This window comes from Centropristis striata, chromosome 21 (genome assembly GCF_030273125.1).
Source record: "Centropristis striata isolate RG_2023a ecotype Rhode Island chromosome 21, C.striata_1.0, whole genome shotgun sequence".
In the NCBI taxonomy this organism is placed as follows: Eukaryota; Metazoa; Chordata; class Actinopteri; order Perciformes; family Serranidae; genus Centropristis; species Centropristis striata.
Window position 1 is genome coordinate 7,475,994 of NC_081537.1, and position 15,101 is coordinate 7,491,094.

At 39.2% G+C, this 15,101-nt stretch overlaps 2 protein-coding genes across 2 annotated transcripts; both read right to left on the bottom strand.

Moving 5' to 3' along the window:
* Positions 1-1,311: 1,311 nt before the first annotated feature.
* Positions 1,312-3,417, bottom strand: pde6gb (phosphodiesterase 6G, cGMP-specific, rod, gamma, paralog b). Its single transcript, XM_059324893.1, has 4 exons — positions 3,384-3,417; positions 2,221-2,438; positions 1,550-1,590; positions 1,312-1,457 (listed from the first exon to the last, which is right to left on the bottom strand). The coding sequence occupies exons 2-4, from the start codon at positions 2,364-2,366 to the stop codon at positions 1,381-1,383; spliced, it is 264 nt and encodes an 87-aa protein (XP_059180876.1). The 5' UTR covers positions 2,367-2,438; positions 3,384-3,417; the 3' UTR covers positions 1,312-1,380.
* A 4,981-nt stretch (positions 3,418-8,398) lies between these two features.
* Positions 8,399-11,889, bottom strand: oxld1 (oxidoreductase-like domain containing 1). The gene is made up of 2 exons (XM_059324949.1): positions 11,708-11,889; positions 8,399-9,516 (listed from the first exon to the last, which is right to left on the bottom strand). The coding sequence occupies exons 1-2, from the start codon at positions 11,756-11,758 to the stop codon at positions 9,109-9,111; spliced, it is 459 nt and encodes a 152-aa protein (XP_059180932.1). The 5' UTR covers positions 11,759-11,889; the 3' UTR covers positions 8,399-9,108.
* Between the last annotated feature and the right edge of the window lie 3,212 nt (positions 11,890-15,101).

A 15,101-nucleotide genomic window follows, 5' to 3' on the forward strand; every position in this document is an offset into this window, starting at 1 on the left:
AAATCCTGTATGATATTAGATATCTACAGGTGTTTATGTTGTCCTTCAGGGTTTGATGCTAGACTGTAGCCTGTCAGTGTAACTCCTGTATGATATCAGATATCTCCAAGTGTTTATATCATCCTCCACATGATGAATAGAACAAACTGTTGTATGCCTGTGGAGAGATATGATCTTTATAATCTGAAAGTCTAAATCTCCCTTTATTATCTATTTAAAATCAGGAAAGTTTGATCAACATCAAACTACAGATTTATAATCAAAGGAACAATTTTGATGACAATAAATACATCGCCATTTTTATTTTCCTGTTTTTATGTTTTATTTTTCCCCCACATCCTGTAGAGAGGACAGAGCTGCTCACATCTCCTCAGACCGGAGACGTCCGTCCAACTCATCAACTCAGATTCATAAAGAAAGATCCTACATCGCTTTCATCACCAGCTTTATATCATGCTATATTTATATATAATTATTCTGGATGTAAACAGTGTTTTAAAGATTAATGAACAGGAATGATGGTACCAGTCCAGAAGCTACGTTCAACTCAACAGAATAAAGAATCAGAGATGAAATGAAAACACTGACTGATGGATACAAGATGAAAACACAAATATAAACACACACACATCACAAAAGAGTTGTGTGAAAATAGAGAATTAAACATAACATTATACATTAATATTATAATACAAGGGAGATATACAAATAAATATGAAATGAGTAAACACAAAGATGGAAAGACTGAACCTCTTGTGTGACGGACGATGCACACTACTGAACATTCATTCTCTCTCAGCTGGTTTGAAGGATATTTGTTTTTAAAATTACAGTTGAGTGATGGAGACGTGTGTCCTGGGCAGGACGTTGCAGTTACGTTGGTCAGACGGAGGGACAGAGGGGTTTCTGATGATGAAGCGTTACGCTCAGCGCTGGCAGGCTGCCGTCTCTCTACAGAATACAGGTTCTGTGTTTTTGATGTTTGGCCTCTGAGATGCTGATCGAGGCTCCAAGGCTCGTGGAGCAGGAACCCTCCCACTGCACGGGTTAGTCTCTTAAACTCAAACTGAGGCTGCCTTGCTTGCGTAAGTTTCGTGTTTTGTCCGTGAGAAGAAAAGAAAAGAGGAGAGGAAAGGAGAGAAAACAAAAGAGAAGAGAGACGAGGCTGACAGAAACGGAGCAGAGTCTAGTGAAGAGATCCTAAACGTGAGCAGGAGCTGTGAGAGCTGCAGAGTCAGAAGAAGAATCCAGAAAGAGGACAGTTTCTTTTTTCTTTTTTTTTTTTTTGTAGATTCTTTTTCTCTTTTTCCATGTATTACAGTTTGTTGTGGTGGTTTGTTTGGAGTAGATCCCTGTGTATGGAGGAGGCGGAGCCTGAGGTCAGATGATGCCGTACTTGGCCAGCTCGTTCAGCTCCAGGTGGTTGAAGGCCTCCCAGGGACAGATGACCGTGATGTCTGCAGAAAAACACACAGACAGGAGGTTATTCAGCCGTCAGCAGGTCACAGAAACTGACCTGAGATGCTTGTTAAACCCTGAAGTTACTCACCTGTGCCTAAGCCCTCCATGCCAGGGATATCATCACCAAAGCTGCAAAAAACACACAATTACAAACCATAACTTGATATTATCTCTACACCACTACAGAAACACTGTGCATGACTGGATTTTATTATATTTGAATTTAACCTTTTATATGTTCACATTTGTAACCTATGTTTACATTTTTCAGGTATGAAAGCATATTTGTGGTTTTTATTGTCATAATAGTATAATTTTATTTCAGATTTCATGATTTTTGTGTATTTTTGGACTCAATATGTTAATAAAGTGGGTTAAAGTGAAAAAATAATAGTCAGATCATGTTGAAGTTGTGCTGAGAAAATACCAAATACTAACATGGGTATAGTAAATATTATGTGGTATATAAAGAGCAAAATTCGTACAGACAAAAATGTACTTACTGCACTGGCAGATCATTTGACTCGTTTCTAGCTTAATTTGCTTAATTCTAGTTATTTATTTCTTGTTTTTTGTCAGTTGGTTTCTGCAGTGTATAACTCTTTTTCTCACTTTCTCATTCCCGATTTTTTCTTTTGTCACTTTTTTTTAAATCTCTCTTAAAGTCTACAAGGTGAATTCTCACAGTTATCTAATCATCTAAAACTGCTGTCAGCTGCAGCCCATGCACACAAACACACAAACACACAAACAGCGTACCCCTGGATCCCCTTCTTGGGAGGCTTGCTCTTGAACTGGCGGGTCTGCCTCTGCTTGAACTTGGGCGGGCCCTTTCGCGGGGTGGCGGGGCCCCCGGTGACCCGGGTGGCCGACTTGATCTCAGCTTTGGGCGGCTCGAGGTTCATGGTGAGTGGCTACTGTGAGCAGGCTGCAGGCTGTAGACACCTCTCTGTAGGTTAGTCGTCGTGATGAGAGCTCTGCATTTTGGAAAAGGGGAAGAAAAAGTCAGAAACTTCCTCAAAAAACCACTTAGAACTTTATGTAACAGCCTGTGTGACCTCTGTGTGACATTACAGACTCTAATCCTCTCACTGATCTGACAGCAGCAACAGGATTTACATCATATTTCACACTGATTGAATGTCTGAGATGGACTACCTGCAGCGATGATGACCCAATTTAATAATCCCCAGCTCAAGTTAATAAGCACTCTCCCCTCTCTGTTCCACATGTAATCTGGTTAGAACAAGAACAGCAGCGAGAAGTGCTGAGCACGCTCTGAGGGTCTGAGCATCAATCCTCATTGTCCCAGTGACGCACAGTCCTCAGCACGTCTTAACTCATTTATATCAATCTGTCTGTATGGATTCTGTCCAGGAAAATCCACCTTTTCTTATGTCCAAAGATTTCATTCGTTTGAAGATGCTGAAGCTGTAATTTAATCCTGAAATCTCTCTATTTAAGAGTGTATTTTTTGTAATAACTTCATCAGATAATTATATCCAGGTAAGTCTTTCTTTAGCTGCATGTTTTGACAATATTTAATAACTGAGAAGCCCATGTTTCTATTTCCCAAAGTAAGGGGAAAACAGAAGAAAACATGTCATGATATCAGTGATAAATCCATATCATCTCTCCACATGTCAAACAGATAAATCTTCCACAATGGTACAAGGGGGACCGGATTAAAATAATTAAAAACTGTCCATCTTTCCAGTTGAAGTCAAATCATTTCAGCTCAAAAATAATGATCACAATAATCCATAAACAGTGTAACTGACCTGTTCAGCTCCAGAGCAGCTTCAGACTCTACGACTACAGTAAATCCAAGGTTCTCAGTGAGTGTGTGATGGTGTGATGTGTTGTTAGTGTGTGTGTGTGTGTGTGTGTGTGTGTGTGTGTGTGTGTGTGTGTCTACTCACCGGCTGCGTGGAGCAGGACAGCCAGACGAGTGTGTGTGAGCACTGGTCTGTCTAGCAGTGTGTGGACTTCTATGCTAGGCTCGCTGTGAGGGCCGGGCGGGCTGAGGGCCCCTCTTATATCTCAGCAGACGAGATTACTGACGCACCGCCTCCTCTTCAGCACCTCCTCTCCTCCTCCTCACCTGGTCACCTCTGGTGTTACAGTTTTTCTCAATTCCTCAAACACAATTTCTGAAACCTTGCTCCATTTTCTGAAAACATTAAACACAAAACCTCAGCTTCAAGCACTATTTACAAAACCTCTGATTTCTTGTGCAAAATGAAACTTTCGTCTCAAAAGAGTTTTACCTGTGCTCAAAACCAAACACTGCTCTCAAATCATAAACAAAGTGATCAAAAATGATATACAGTATCAAGCAGGTACTGCCTCAAGCTAAGGAGTTCAAGTATCTCGGGGTCTTGTTCACGAGTGAGGGTAGAACGGAGCGTGAGATGGACAGGCGGTTTGGTGCGGCGTCAGCAGTGATGCGGGCGTTGTACCGGACCGTTGTGGTGAAGAAGGAGCTGAGCCTGAAGGCAAAGCTCTCGATTTACCGGTCCATCTACGTTCCAACCCTCACCTATGGTCATGAGCTTTGGGTAGTGACCGTTAGAGGAGTTCCGGGCACGTCCAACTGGTAGGAGGCCCCGGGGAAGACCCAGAACACTATGAAGGGATTATATCTCTCTCCTGGTCTGGGAACGCCTCGGGGTCCCCCAGGAGGAGCTGGACGTTGTGGCTGGGGAGAGGGGCGCCTGGAATTCCCTGCTTAGCCTGCTGCCCCCGCGACCCGGCCCCGGATAAGCGGACGAGAATGGATGGATGGGAGTATCAAGCAGTCAGTAAACAATACTCCAAAAATAGAAAACACGTTGTTCAAAACATATAGTTCTCAGGGAGAAGTACATTTTTATTCTCAAAACAAATTTCATATTTTCTGTCATTGTCTTTTGATGAATGAAAACATGTTCTATTGTAGGAGCTCAAAATTGATCAGAAACTGTACCCTGCAACTCACAAACATATCCTTTGTCTCTGTGATACTGTAATTCTTGATCTTTGTTGATGTGAACCTGCAACCAGTCAGAATCTATTGGGCAGTCAGTACTGTAAACAAGTGGAAAGCACAATGTTCAGGACCAGTCAATTTGGTTTTTGTAGAGTATAAAGCCTACATTCGTCACATTGTTTCTTCCATCCATTGTTAGACTTTCTCCGTCCCACCGTCAACAACCTGTTTGCTCTCTGAACTGGCTCATATTGGTTGTGTCACCAGATTTTTTCACGAAACAAGTGAAATCAATTTTGAGTGGTTGTGTTTAATCAATGACGTGTTCTCTATTTTTATTAGATTGTTGCCACCTGTGTTCACCAGTATGGATGACATGTGCATTAGAGTGCAGAATGTGTTTTGAGAATGAGAATGTGTTTAGAGTTCTGCTGGAAAGTCTAAGTGAGATCTGCATATCGTGTTTTACTATGTGAAATGGTTTATGGTATTGACAACAGATGGTATTGTACAATTAGCTACATGAACTTTGTTCAGTCAATGGTTTTTAGTCTGAGGCAGCTGTGAAGAATTGATGGTGGTTTGAAGGCAAAGGGTTCTCACACCAGATACTGATTGGATTTGCATTTTGTTAATTGATAAAAATAAACTATTAACATTTCTATTTTTGAAAGCATTCTTTTTTAACAGCATTTTGTCCACACCTGCCATAGACTTCTGCACAGTACTGTGTTTAAAATATATATCTGATTACATTAGTAAGTTACTTTAGGAGCATTTTGCAATTTGTAGTTTGCTGGAGAGAAAAAAAGAAGATGTAATTTGTCCATTCCTCCATCCATCCATCCATCCATTTTCCTCCGCTTATCCAGGGCCGGGTCGCGGGGGCAGCTGGCTAAGCAGGGCATTCCAGATGTCCCTCTCCCAAAATTGACTTTCTCTTCTAATATGGTCACTTCTTTTCAGTGTGTGTGTAAAATGTATGTGAAATGGCACATGAAATATGAATGTTAAAAAAAAAGTATAAGTAAGGACAGGACAGGTCCTGGTAAACATTGAGTGCAGTGAATGTAGAAAATAATCCAAGTAACATACAGCTTGTTATTGCATCAGAGAGATACATTGTAGGACAGAATAAAGCTCTTATTGCACAGAGGTGATTACAATAATAATATCGATGTGTAGGTCAGTGGCCAGAGATGTGGAGCTGCTGTATATGCTGGGTGAAAACATGTGATAGTAATACAATAAATTCAAATAACTCTACACACTCTCTGCTTTTATCCAGTTACAGACATGATGCATGGACAACAAGATGTGAAGCGCTCATTTAAATCCTGAGTGTGATGGTTCGATAGAGGCTCCCTGTTCTGGATGTCTCCAGAAGATCCCAGAGAGCTCAGCAGGTGATGGTTTGAGAGATAACAGGCTGAGTTTGTTCCTGAAGGTTCGCTGCTCTTTTCTCTCTCTGTTATGCAACGACAGACCATCTGCTGCAGGACAAACCCTCCAATCCTCCATCACATCATCTTAAAGTCTCTCAGAGTAATTCCCTGCAGTGACAGAGCTGCAGCTGCAGGCTGAGCGTCACGCACTGTCTTTGATCAGGACTTACTGTGGATAACAGAGTCCTGTTCCCTCACAGAGAATCATTTAATATTGTCACGATAATTACAATACTGACTGATATCTGGCTCGATTATTTTGCCTGACCTTGATATCTCCTGTTATGTTTACATGTAGGTTTGTTACCTAGACATGTTTTACTTTCTTCTTTTATTTATTGAGTACATTTTGATAGTTTTTCACATCCAAGTGTGAATATTCTTCAAAATTAAAAGTTCATTGCTCTTTGAAAGGATGAACCTGCTTTAAAATCCTATTATAATTCTATCAGTGGCATAAATTTGTCTTAAAATTACAATAATATCATTGTCATTTCTGGGACAATGTATCCTCTTACATGTATCCTCTTGCCTGTCACAATACCTCAGGTATTGTGACAGGCCTAATTAACCGTAGCAAAAGCTTCACCCCCTTAGTTACTGTTGCTATGCCCATCAAGCTTCCAGACCAGGACCGTCAGCATCCGTGGAGCAGACCGGCTATGTGTTAGCGAGTGTTTTTGGAGTAAAACCAAAGAAATTAGACTCTCGTGTCACATCACTGATATTCATATTAGTAGTTAATGTGAAATGTTGATAATGTTAGCCAATAACCGGCTGATGTGGGATACAGTGACGCTAGCTATTAGCACTGTACAGCCCTGTAGTATGTTAAGCTCCTAGCAAAATTACTAGCTAGCTTAGTGTGCTAATTTACAGACGGTGTCATTACCATCAGTTTGTTGGACTAGTTCTGCACTAGTAGTGGTGATAATACTAGTTGACAGGAACCATTACTGTTAAATCTGCTTTGGGTTATCTCATCTAACAGCAAGCATCGTTAGTTAGCTCATGCTAGCTAGCAGTTTACCTTGGAGCAGACATGCGAGTCTGTTGATCTCTGAGATATTAAGTTGGAGTGGGGTCTTCCTCACTGTTTAATCCACAGCCAGCAGTGCTGCTCTTGTTTTTATCAGTTTTCAAATGGTAAAAATCAACACCTCTCTGAACTCTGAGGTGCCTGGTTCACCTTGTTGCTCAGAGCTCAAAGCTTGGGGTATATTTTTCTTAGTAACGGTTGCTATGGTATGATTGGAGGTGGAGAATTCAGAGGAGCTTTGCGGTCTTTCATAAAGTTTGAATATTTGCAGGAAAACAGATAAAAAATGGATGGTTAAAATGTGTACATCAGTTTAAGATATGATCTTCACATAAAAAAGGCCTATTTTCAGTATCGGACACCATTTTTTAGTGATTACTTTTCCTCCTAAAATCAGGACCAATCGTCTCTGTTCTTCATGTTGAGATGTCTCGGTGACGTGTTGCAGCTGCAGTAATCTGTCTCTGTGTTTCCATCACGTCACTCATCAGCTACAGAGTCCCTATATGATCATTAATAATCTGCTGCCAAACCAGATCAAACAATAACTGTCTGCTGTGTGTGTGTGTGTGTGTATACGCAGCTTACAGAGCACCTCCATCACAGAGAGCTGCTGACTCAGCAGAGATCAGGGTCAGCAGCTCACTCTGAGCTCAGACAGACAGACGTCACTCTGACATTGTTCATGACTAAATGTACTTTCTGTCAGTTGACAGTGAACTACTTTACATATTTTACTTTTATTAGATTAACCCTTGTGCACCCCTTCAGAAAATGTTTTATGCTCGGTGCAAATAAAGTTCAGTTCAAAAAAGTGCTATAAAAATATTATACATGTATGATTTTTTTTTACTTTCACTGCATTAGAGCTTTTGACCAACTTCAGTCCTGATCATAACTATAACATTTACATGTATTTCTTAAATTATTTTAACCCTTTAATGCCCTTTTAGGCATATTAACCCCCGTTTTAAATGACTAAAACACAAAATATGAAATATTTTCCTTACACTAAGTGCAAACTGGGATATTGTGTGGGATTATTACACCTTTGGATATGGAATAAATGTCTGGAGGGTGAAAGGTGGAACACAGTGAAATATCGCCGTTATTAGATCCAAGGTTGACATTTTAAAGGTTGATAAAAAACTGAAATCCTTGTAAAATTTTATCCAACTAGCATTAACACAGGAAGAATTATTTTTAATGGAAAAAGGCAATTTTTTTTTTACCAGGGTACACACAGGGTTAAAGGAAATCTGTTTTCACTAAGTGTGTTCTGTCTGAAACTACTTCTATTTTATTATTTCAGTAGCAAATAAAGTGTGAAAAGGAGCTGGTGGAGCTGCTGGTGATGAAATGAAAAGCAAGAACATTTCTCCTCCAGAGAGCAGACCAGAGGAGCAGAGCTAGGAGCTGCGGCGCCCCCTGCTGGCTCGTCTGTCAGCTGACATGACGCCAAACAAAACAAACTTCTTCAAAGTTCATCTCAGAAACATTTAATTAACAAACATCTCATAAATAATTCAAATACATCAGTAAAAATATCTTAAATATAATAAAACAAATGATTAGTAAACACATAAAAATATATTTTAACACTTCAGTTCAAACTTTAAATAAAACAAATGTGCAAAAGGTTTTGTGCGTTTTTGACAAAAAGAATCAGAATAATAAAGAGGAGTGAATCAGACTAATGTTCAAATTAAGCTTTCATCAGGTTGAACAGGAAACATGAGGAACAATTCTGATTTTTCTGACAATGTTTGTCATTATTCCTGTTAGTAATAATTACATTATACTCAGGAAAGCGAATATAACTCTGAATAAACTGTTTTGTTTTCTGACATAACCATCACTCCACCATCACACGGTGTCTACCTCCTTCTTCCCCCATTAACTCTGGCTGTTTGACATTTAATGCATCCTTTGGTGCAGGAATGTCAACACTAACAATATAACTCTGGTTTACTGAGAAATACAGAGAGCTTTGTCTGGCAGTGAGAGGGTTAATCAGCAGTTTGTGAATTTGGTGAGGGCCTGAATGTGACAGACAGAAAGTCCTCAAGCTGTAAATGTTGAATTATTAGCTGAAGCAGTTTTTCAGGATTCTCTGAAATGTTCTGCAGATATAAACAGAGTGACCTGCAGGAGGAAGTGAATCAGTGACTGAGAGCTTCATAAATCTTCAGTCACGTCTTCTTCAACAGTCTGATCTCCATCTTCAGGTAGGTCTTCAGGTTCTCGTCCAGGACGTTCTCCTCGATGGCCGCCAGCGCCCGGTCTCCTCCGTCGCTGTAGAAGCTCAGCAGCTGCTCGGCGTGTTCGATCCACACGCAGTTATGGCAGCCGCTCATGCAGCAGTGGGTGGGAGCCGGAGGGGGACCCTGGTCCGGGGTCCAGCCAGAGGTCCTGAGGGCCGGTTCTGGTTCAGAGCAGTCAGAGGAGTCAGTGAGAGCAGGAGGAGGAGCAGCAGGAGGAGGAGCAGCAGGAGGAGGAGCAGTAGAGAGGCAGCGAGCAGCAGCGCTCCTCCTACTGCTCCTCTGCAGAGGACACAGAGAGGAACAGGGTCTGGTGTGCAGCAGCGACAGGATGCACAGCTGAAACACAATATAATAATATGTTATGTTATTAATCACAGTTCCTCTAAAACGTCTGCCTTCCTTGCAACTATTTCCCTCTGATTGTATTCTCCTCTTCTAACCGTTTACATTCTGAAGTATTTTTTGCACTGATGGCAGGTAGAGATTATAAACAGACTGCAGCTTGTTCTCTGTGCCAATAAAGCTTCAATCTATAGTTCAGAGATCTGGAACAAATAAATCAGATGTGAACAGAGACAGATGGGTCAATGACGTGATCTAACGCAGTGTCAGTTGGTGTAACCAGTCATTTTTTCCCAATAAAAATCTGATTATATACAGGGAAAATAAATGCAAACTAAAATGAGGAAAAAATACAATCCACATGGACATTGCAACATTATGGTATATAACAAATTTGTACATTATTTGTCAAAACTTTTGAAAAAAATGGTTGTATTTAGAATATGTTCTGCTCATTTTAAATTAAGTAATATATGTATAAGTCCACTTAAATACAATATAGGTGGATGAAGTATTTAATATTTATCATTTTGTTGTGGTAACACCATTTGACATCTTGCCAATCTGATTTTTTCACTGACCCAGATACAGACGAGGGAGGGAGGAGCAGGACTTCACAGAGCTACAGCATGATGCTGGTTTTGGGTCCTGACCCCCCTCTACCAGAGCTCCATGAGGTCCTGAGACCTCCTGGAGTTTAAGAGGTGTAGGTTAATTTTTTGTTTTCAAATATACAGTTGGCCTATGTCTCAGCATTTCAGAAAAATTAAATTTTTTAAATTTCAGATATTAGCTTAAAACGCCTTGATATGATCAGAGGACCAGAACATAAACTGTTCACAGAGCCTCCCTCTGCTTCATGGACTCATCAAAGAGGTTACAATAATAATAATAATAATAATAATAATAATAACAATTATTATTATTATTATTGTAACCTCTTTGGCCTCATCCTGCAGTAGAAAAGGTTTGCAGTTAAAACAACTAAAGGGCGAACAGAACGAGTGACACAGAGAAAAAAAAGCCAATTTAGTATGTATAATTATTAAAAAATACACATATACAACTAAGATAATTGTATTAAATCAAGTTAATTAAGTTCCTAAATAAACAGGAAACGTCACTTATGTCTGATGCAACATTACAGAAAATAATCTGCTGGTTTTAAACTTCCTGCAATTATTGTGATCACTGTTGGGTTAATAGTGCAGAGTATTCTGTTATTGTTATACAGTTAATATAATATCAAATATCCATAAACTATTTAAATTTAACCCAATGATGAAAAAAGTCCTTTAGAGGAAGAATGTTGCTCCAACTGCTCCAAGAAATACCATGAGAGGAAAAATCACTGAAATAAAGTGTGATGAGGGAAATGATTGTGTCTTGTTTATAGAACAGTTTCCACAAAAGACAGTTTCTCTGGTAGATTCAGTAAACTCACAGCTGTGTATAAAAGCTTTGACTCCGTTAAACTATCACAATAATCGGAGGGAAACTAGTTAGCGTCACACTGTTAAAATAAGTCATTTTTGTCAAAATTGTTTTTTTAGTGCCTAAATCATCTCCTCATGATGCCGGCCACCTATGGTAAAATCACCTACATCCTCAGTTGATCAGATCATGTGATTTTACCCTTTTAAGATCATCAATTCTTTGACAATTTGCCACATTCATAGTCATCAGATAAGAACCCAGCAAAGAAGAGCTAGAGGGAGATTGTTTAGTTATCAGTTTAGTTTAGCAGTGTTTTATTGTTGACACTAATATTGGTAACACTTTACTCTAAGGTGTCTACATAAGAGTGACATGAGCGTGTCATAAACATGACATGGCATGTGTGATGAACATTAATGACACTTTGAAGTAACATTAATGCTCATGATACTTGTCATGTCATGTTTCTGACAGGCTTGTGTGACTCTTATGTAGACACCTTCAAAATAAAGTGTTACCATATAATGTTATGTTAAGTCACAAAGGCATGTTCATAAAATTGCCTAAGTCATGTGTTATTACTATGCATATAGCCATCCTTTGTTACATCCTTTTTGAGTGAAATGATCAATAAATGTCATATGTTTGAAAAAATGTGTTCGGCGATTATCTTAACAGGGAGACGGTTTGGAAACCTTACTGTTAGCTTAGCCACCGTTAGCTTAGCTACCGTTAGCCTAGCACCAACCTTCTGTAAAGACAGCGATGACCTCATCACGTTTAAACCCAAACACAACATCTTGGTAGACAACACGAGGCTCGGCTACATGTCTGTAAAATCCATCTTCTTTAAACTGTTTGTTTCATAAAGTTTCTCCTCCGGCTCGGTGTTTCCTCAGATTTATCTGCTCTCACAACATCATTCAGCGTCCTCAACTCTGACCTCTGGGACCGGTGATAAACAAAGACGTTGATTGGCCGACAGAAAAAACACAATCCCCAATCAGCTTTCACATTTCTAAATCTAAGCCAATAGAAAGCGCGGATTAGTTTCTGGGCGGTTCCCAACAGTCGAGCTGCGGTGTCAGTGTCCGTCCAGCAAGGGGCGCTGCTCCACCGGTCAGTCTGAGGTAATGTTACAATAACACAGGCATACCTTCAAACTGTGAAATATAGTTTAAAAAAAAATATAGTTAAGAACAATCTATATATATGTATATTTTTTTATGAATTGTATTTTATGTAAACAATGTGTATTTAGTTGTAGTTGTATTTATATATCTATGTAATGTCCTATTTTTTATTTTTCTATTCTTATTTTTGTACATCTCTGTAGCCTGTATGTTAAGCTGCTGTGATGACTGAACATATCTGATTTTGTCTTATAACACACATGCATAAATAATATGTTAAAAGTCAGAAGTCACTGTTACATTTATGTATCTGTCTGTTATCCATCTTACTTGTATTCAACTCACCATAAGATAATTTAACTGTCCTGAATCAGATCAGATCACCATGCCGTGCCTCTCAGCTCTGTTTGTTCTGTGTTGTTGCCATGCAGCGCTGCAGTGAGTCTCACCAGACCCAGTCAGCACTTACTGACACCAACCAACACACTTTCTGTTCAGCTGCAGATCTGCAGGAAAGAGACGATTCTCCGTTTAATGCCGAGTCATGACTCTGATGACCTGAAACTTACCTTTGCCTCATGACCTCACCGCAGCCTGCCACTGAGACTTGTTGATGTTTGAGTATGAGTATAACATCAAATAAAGTCTGACAGTTAATCTGCTACAGCAGCAGGTGAAGTGCATGCAGAGGATTCACATTATCATGTTTGAAAGGAGATACTTTGCTGTGGTCAACCAAAACATGCAAAACATGATTTTCAATAGTCTACAGTTCATATGAAAGTAATAAAAGGCTCCTATTCTTCCTATAAATGTCTCTCTTCTTTAGGACTTAAAGTCTGGGACTTGGACTTGATTGTGGACGCGCTGGTCTCGACTCCAGACTTCATCTCCAACACGTGAGACTTTCAGAATAAAAGCTTGTCCCGTCCTCAGGTGGAGGAGCAGAGATGTTCTCATGCACCTGTACTGAAGCTGATATCATATTGTGCTTATGTAATGTAAGCAGAAACTATTATTAACGGCTCAGAGTTTTGAGCCTGCAGGCCTGATTCTGTCTCTCTGAGCTCAGAGAGCATTAGAACAGAAAAGCAGATTTTCTCAGTGAAACACTCCTTTATGCTCTGAGGGAACTAAACCCTCTTTTGATGTCATGTTTCTGAGCCAGTTCCTTCACTGTTTGACCCCTGCTGGTGCATGAGGTGTGTGTGTGTGTGTTCTTGTTCTTCCCACATAGTGAGGACCAGAACACGTTTTTAACCAACAGAGTGAGGACATTTTTGACATTTTGGCGGTCCTCACTTCTTTAAAGGGTTTTTTGAGATTTCAGACTTTGTTTTAAGGGTTAAAGGTCACATGATAATGATAATTAACTGAAACTGTATTGTGAAATTATAGTGAAAATGTCCTTCGTTTTCGTCTTTGTCAACTTTTTTCATACATAATCAAGATGGATAAGACAAAGGAAATAAAGGCAAAATTTACTGTGAGCTCTTTTAATCTCCCACCCAACAAATACCCCATTACAAAAAACTAATACTAACACTAAAACTAATAAAAACTAAACTAAAACTAGCAAACTCAGTCTAAAAACTAATTAAAACTAACTGAATTTGAAAACAAAAATTGACAACGAAAATTAAAACCAAAACTAATGAAAAATCCCAAACTACTATAACCTTGCCAGGGAATTTACTATTCCAATGAGGGCCCTCACAAAGATAGAAAAGCAAGAATGTGTGTGTGTGTGTGTGTGTGTGTGTGTATGAGGTCCCTACAGACTGTGTGTTTGCAGCCGGCCATGGTAACGCTGTGTGGAGCCTGAGCAGCTGCAGGCTGCAGCAGATAGCAGGTGTGTGGTGGGGCGTGTTATCTCACCAGAGAGGAGAGCTGCTCCCTCTGCACAGACCTTTATTCAACACACACACAACCACAACTAAAGGCTGGGAGTATTATTGTGAGAGAGCAGATGGATCACAAATAGACGGAGCTGTAGACACTCAGACAGACATTAAAAGCCTCAATGATTCTCATAATGGTTTTTATTATCATTATCATAATAGATTCCATTCCACAGGCTTTTCTTATCACAAGGCGTTCCTCAGGGTTCACATTTCAGCCTCTGTGCAACAAGGACACGATGGATGTTACTCTGACATCATCGTGAGGAGATGATAAAGCTCAAATATGTGTTTTTATTAATAGACATGTATTTATTGAGTTTTAACAGTTTACAATATTACACTTTAATACATTTGACAAAGCATCAAAGTCAAACTATAAAGGAATCCACTCCCTCACCCCAAAGGAAAAATAAATAGTTAAAGAAAAGAAATGACAGGACTAATAATAAACCAAAAATAAAAATAAAAATAACCTTCAGGTTTTCAAATATGTGTTTTTATTTCTAAGGTATATTTAGATCATGAAAACTTTCCAAAGCACTCTAAGACTTATTTTAAATGTAATTCTCAGGTTCACTCTTATCCAACACGTCAATCTTTAGATCTTCATCCTCCAAGATTTGTGATATGAAATTTATTGTTCAATTTAGAGACTAAATTATGGAAAACCTTTTCTCATCTGGCAAAGAACTCCATCTCTATAAATGTTTCAAAAGATGTCTAAAAGCCCATTAAACTGCTGTTTTAACATTCTAATTCACACACAAACACACTTTTATATAATGTTCATATTTTTGTTTTTATACTGTTATTTTTGTTATTGTCATTATAACTTTTCTATTATCAGTTTGTTATTACTTTCTTATAACAAACTTATGAAATTATAGGTGGATTTAAATAAGCCCATCTGGGCTTTCTGCCTCTCCCTGCACTTTACATTATTTGTTATCTTTGCCATTTTATGTTATTATAACTGTGCTAAATAAGCCTAAACCTAAACCTCAGCTGATGGTAATATTTACATAAACAAACTCAGATAAAGTGAGAGACTGAAGGTGTTTTCAGACTCACAGGACTAAGAACGTGGTTTCAGCTCCCGTTTAAA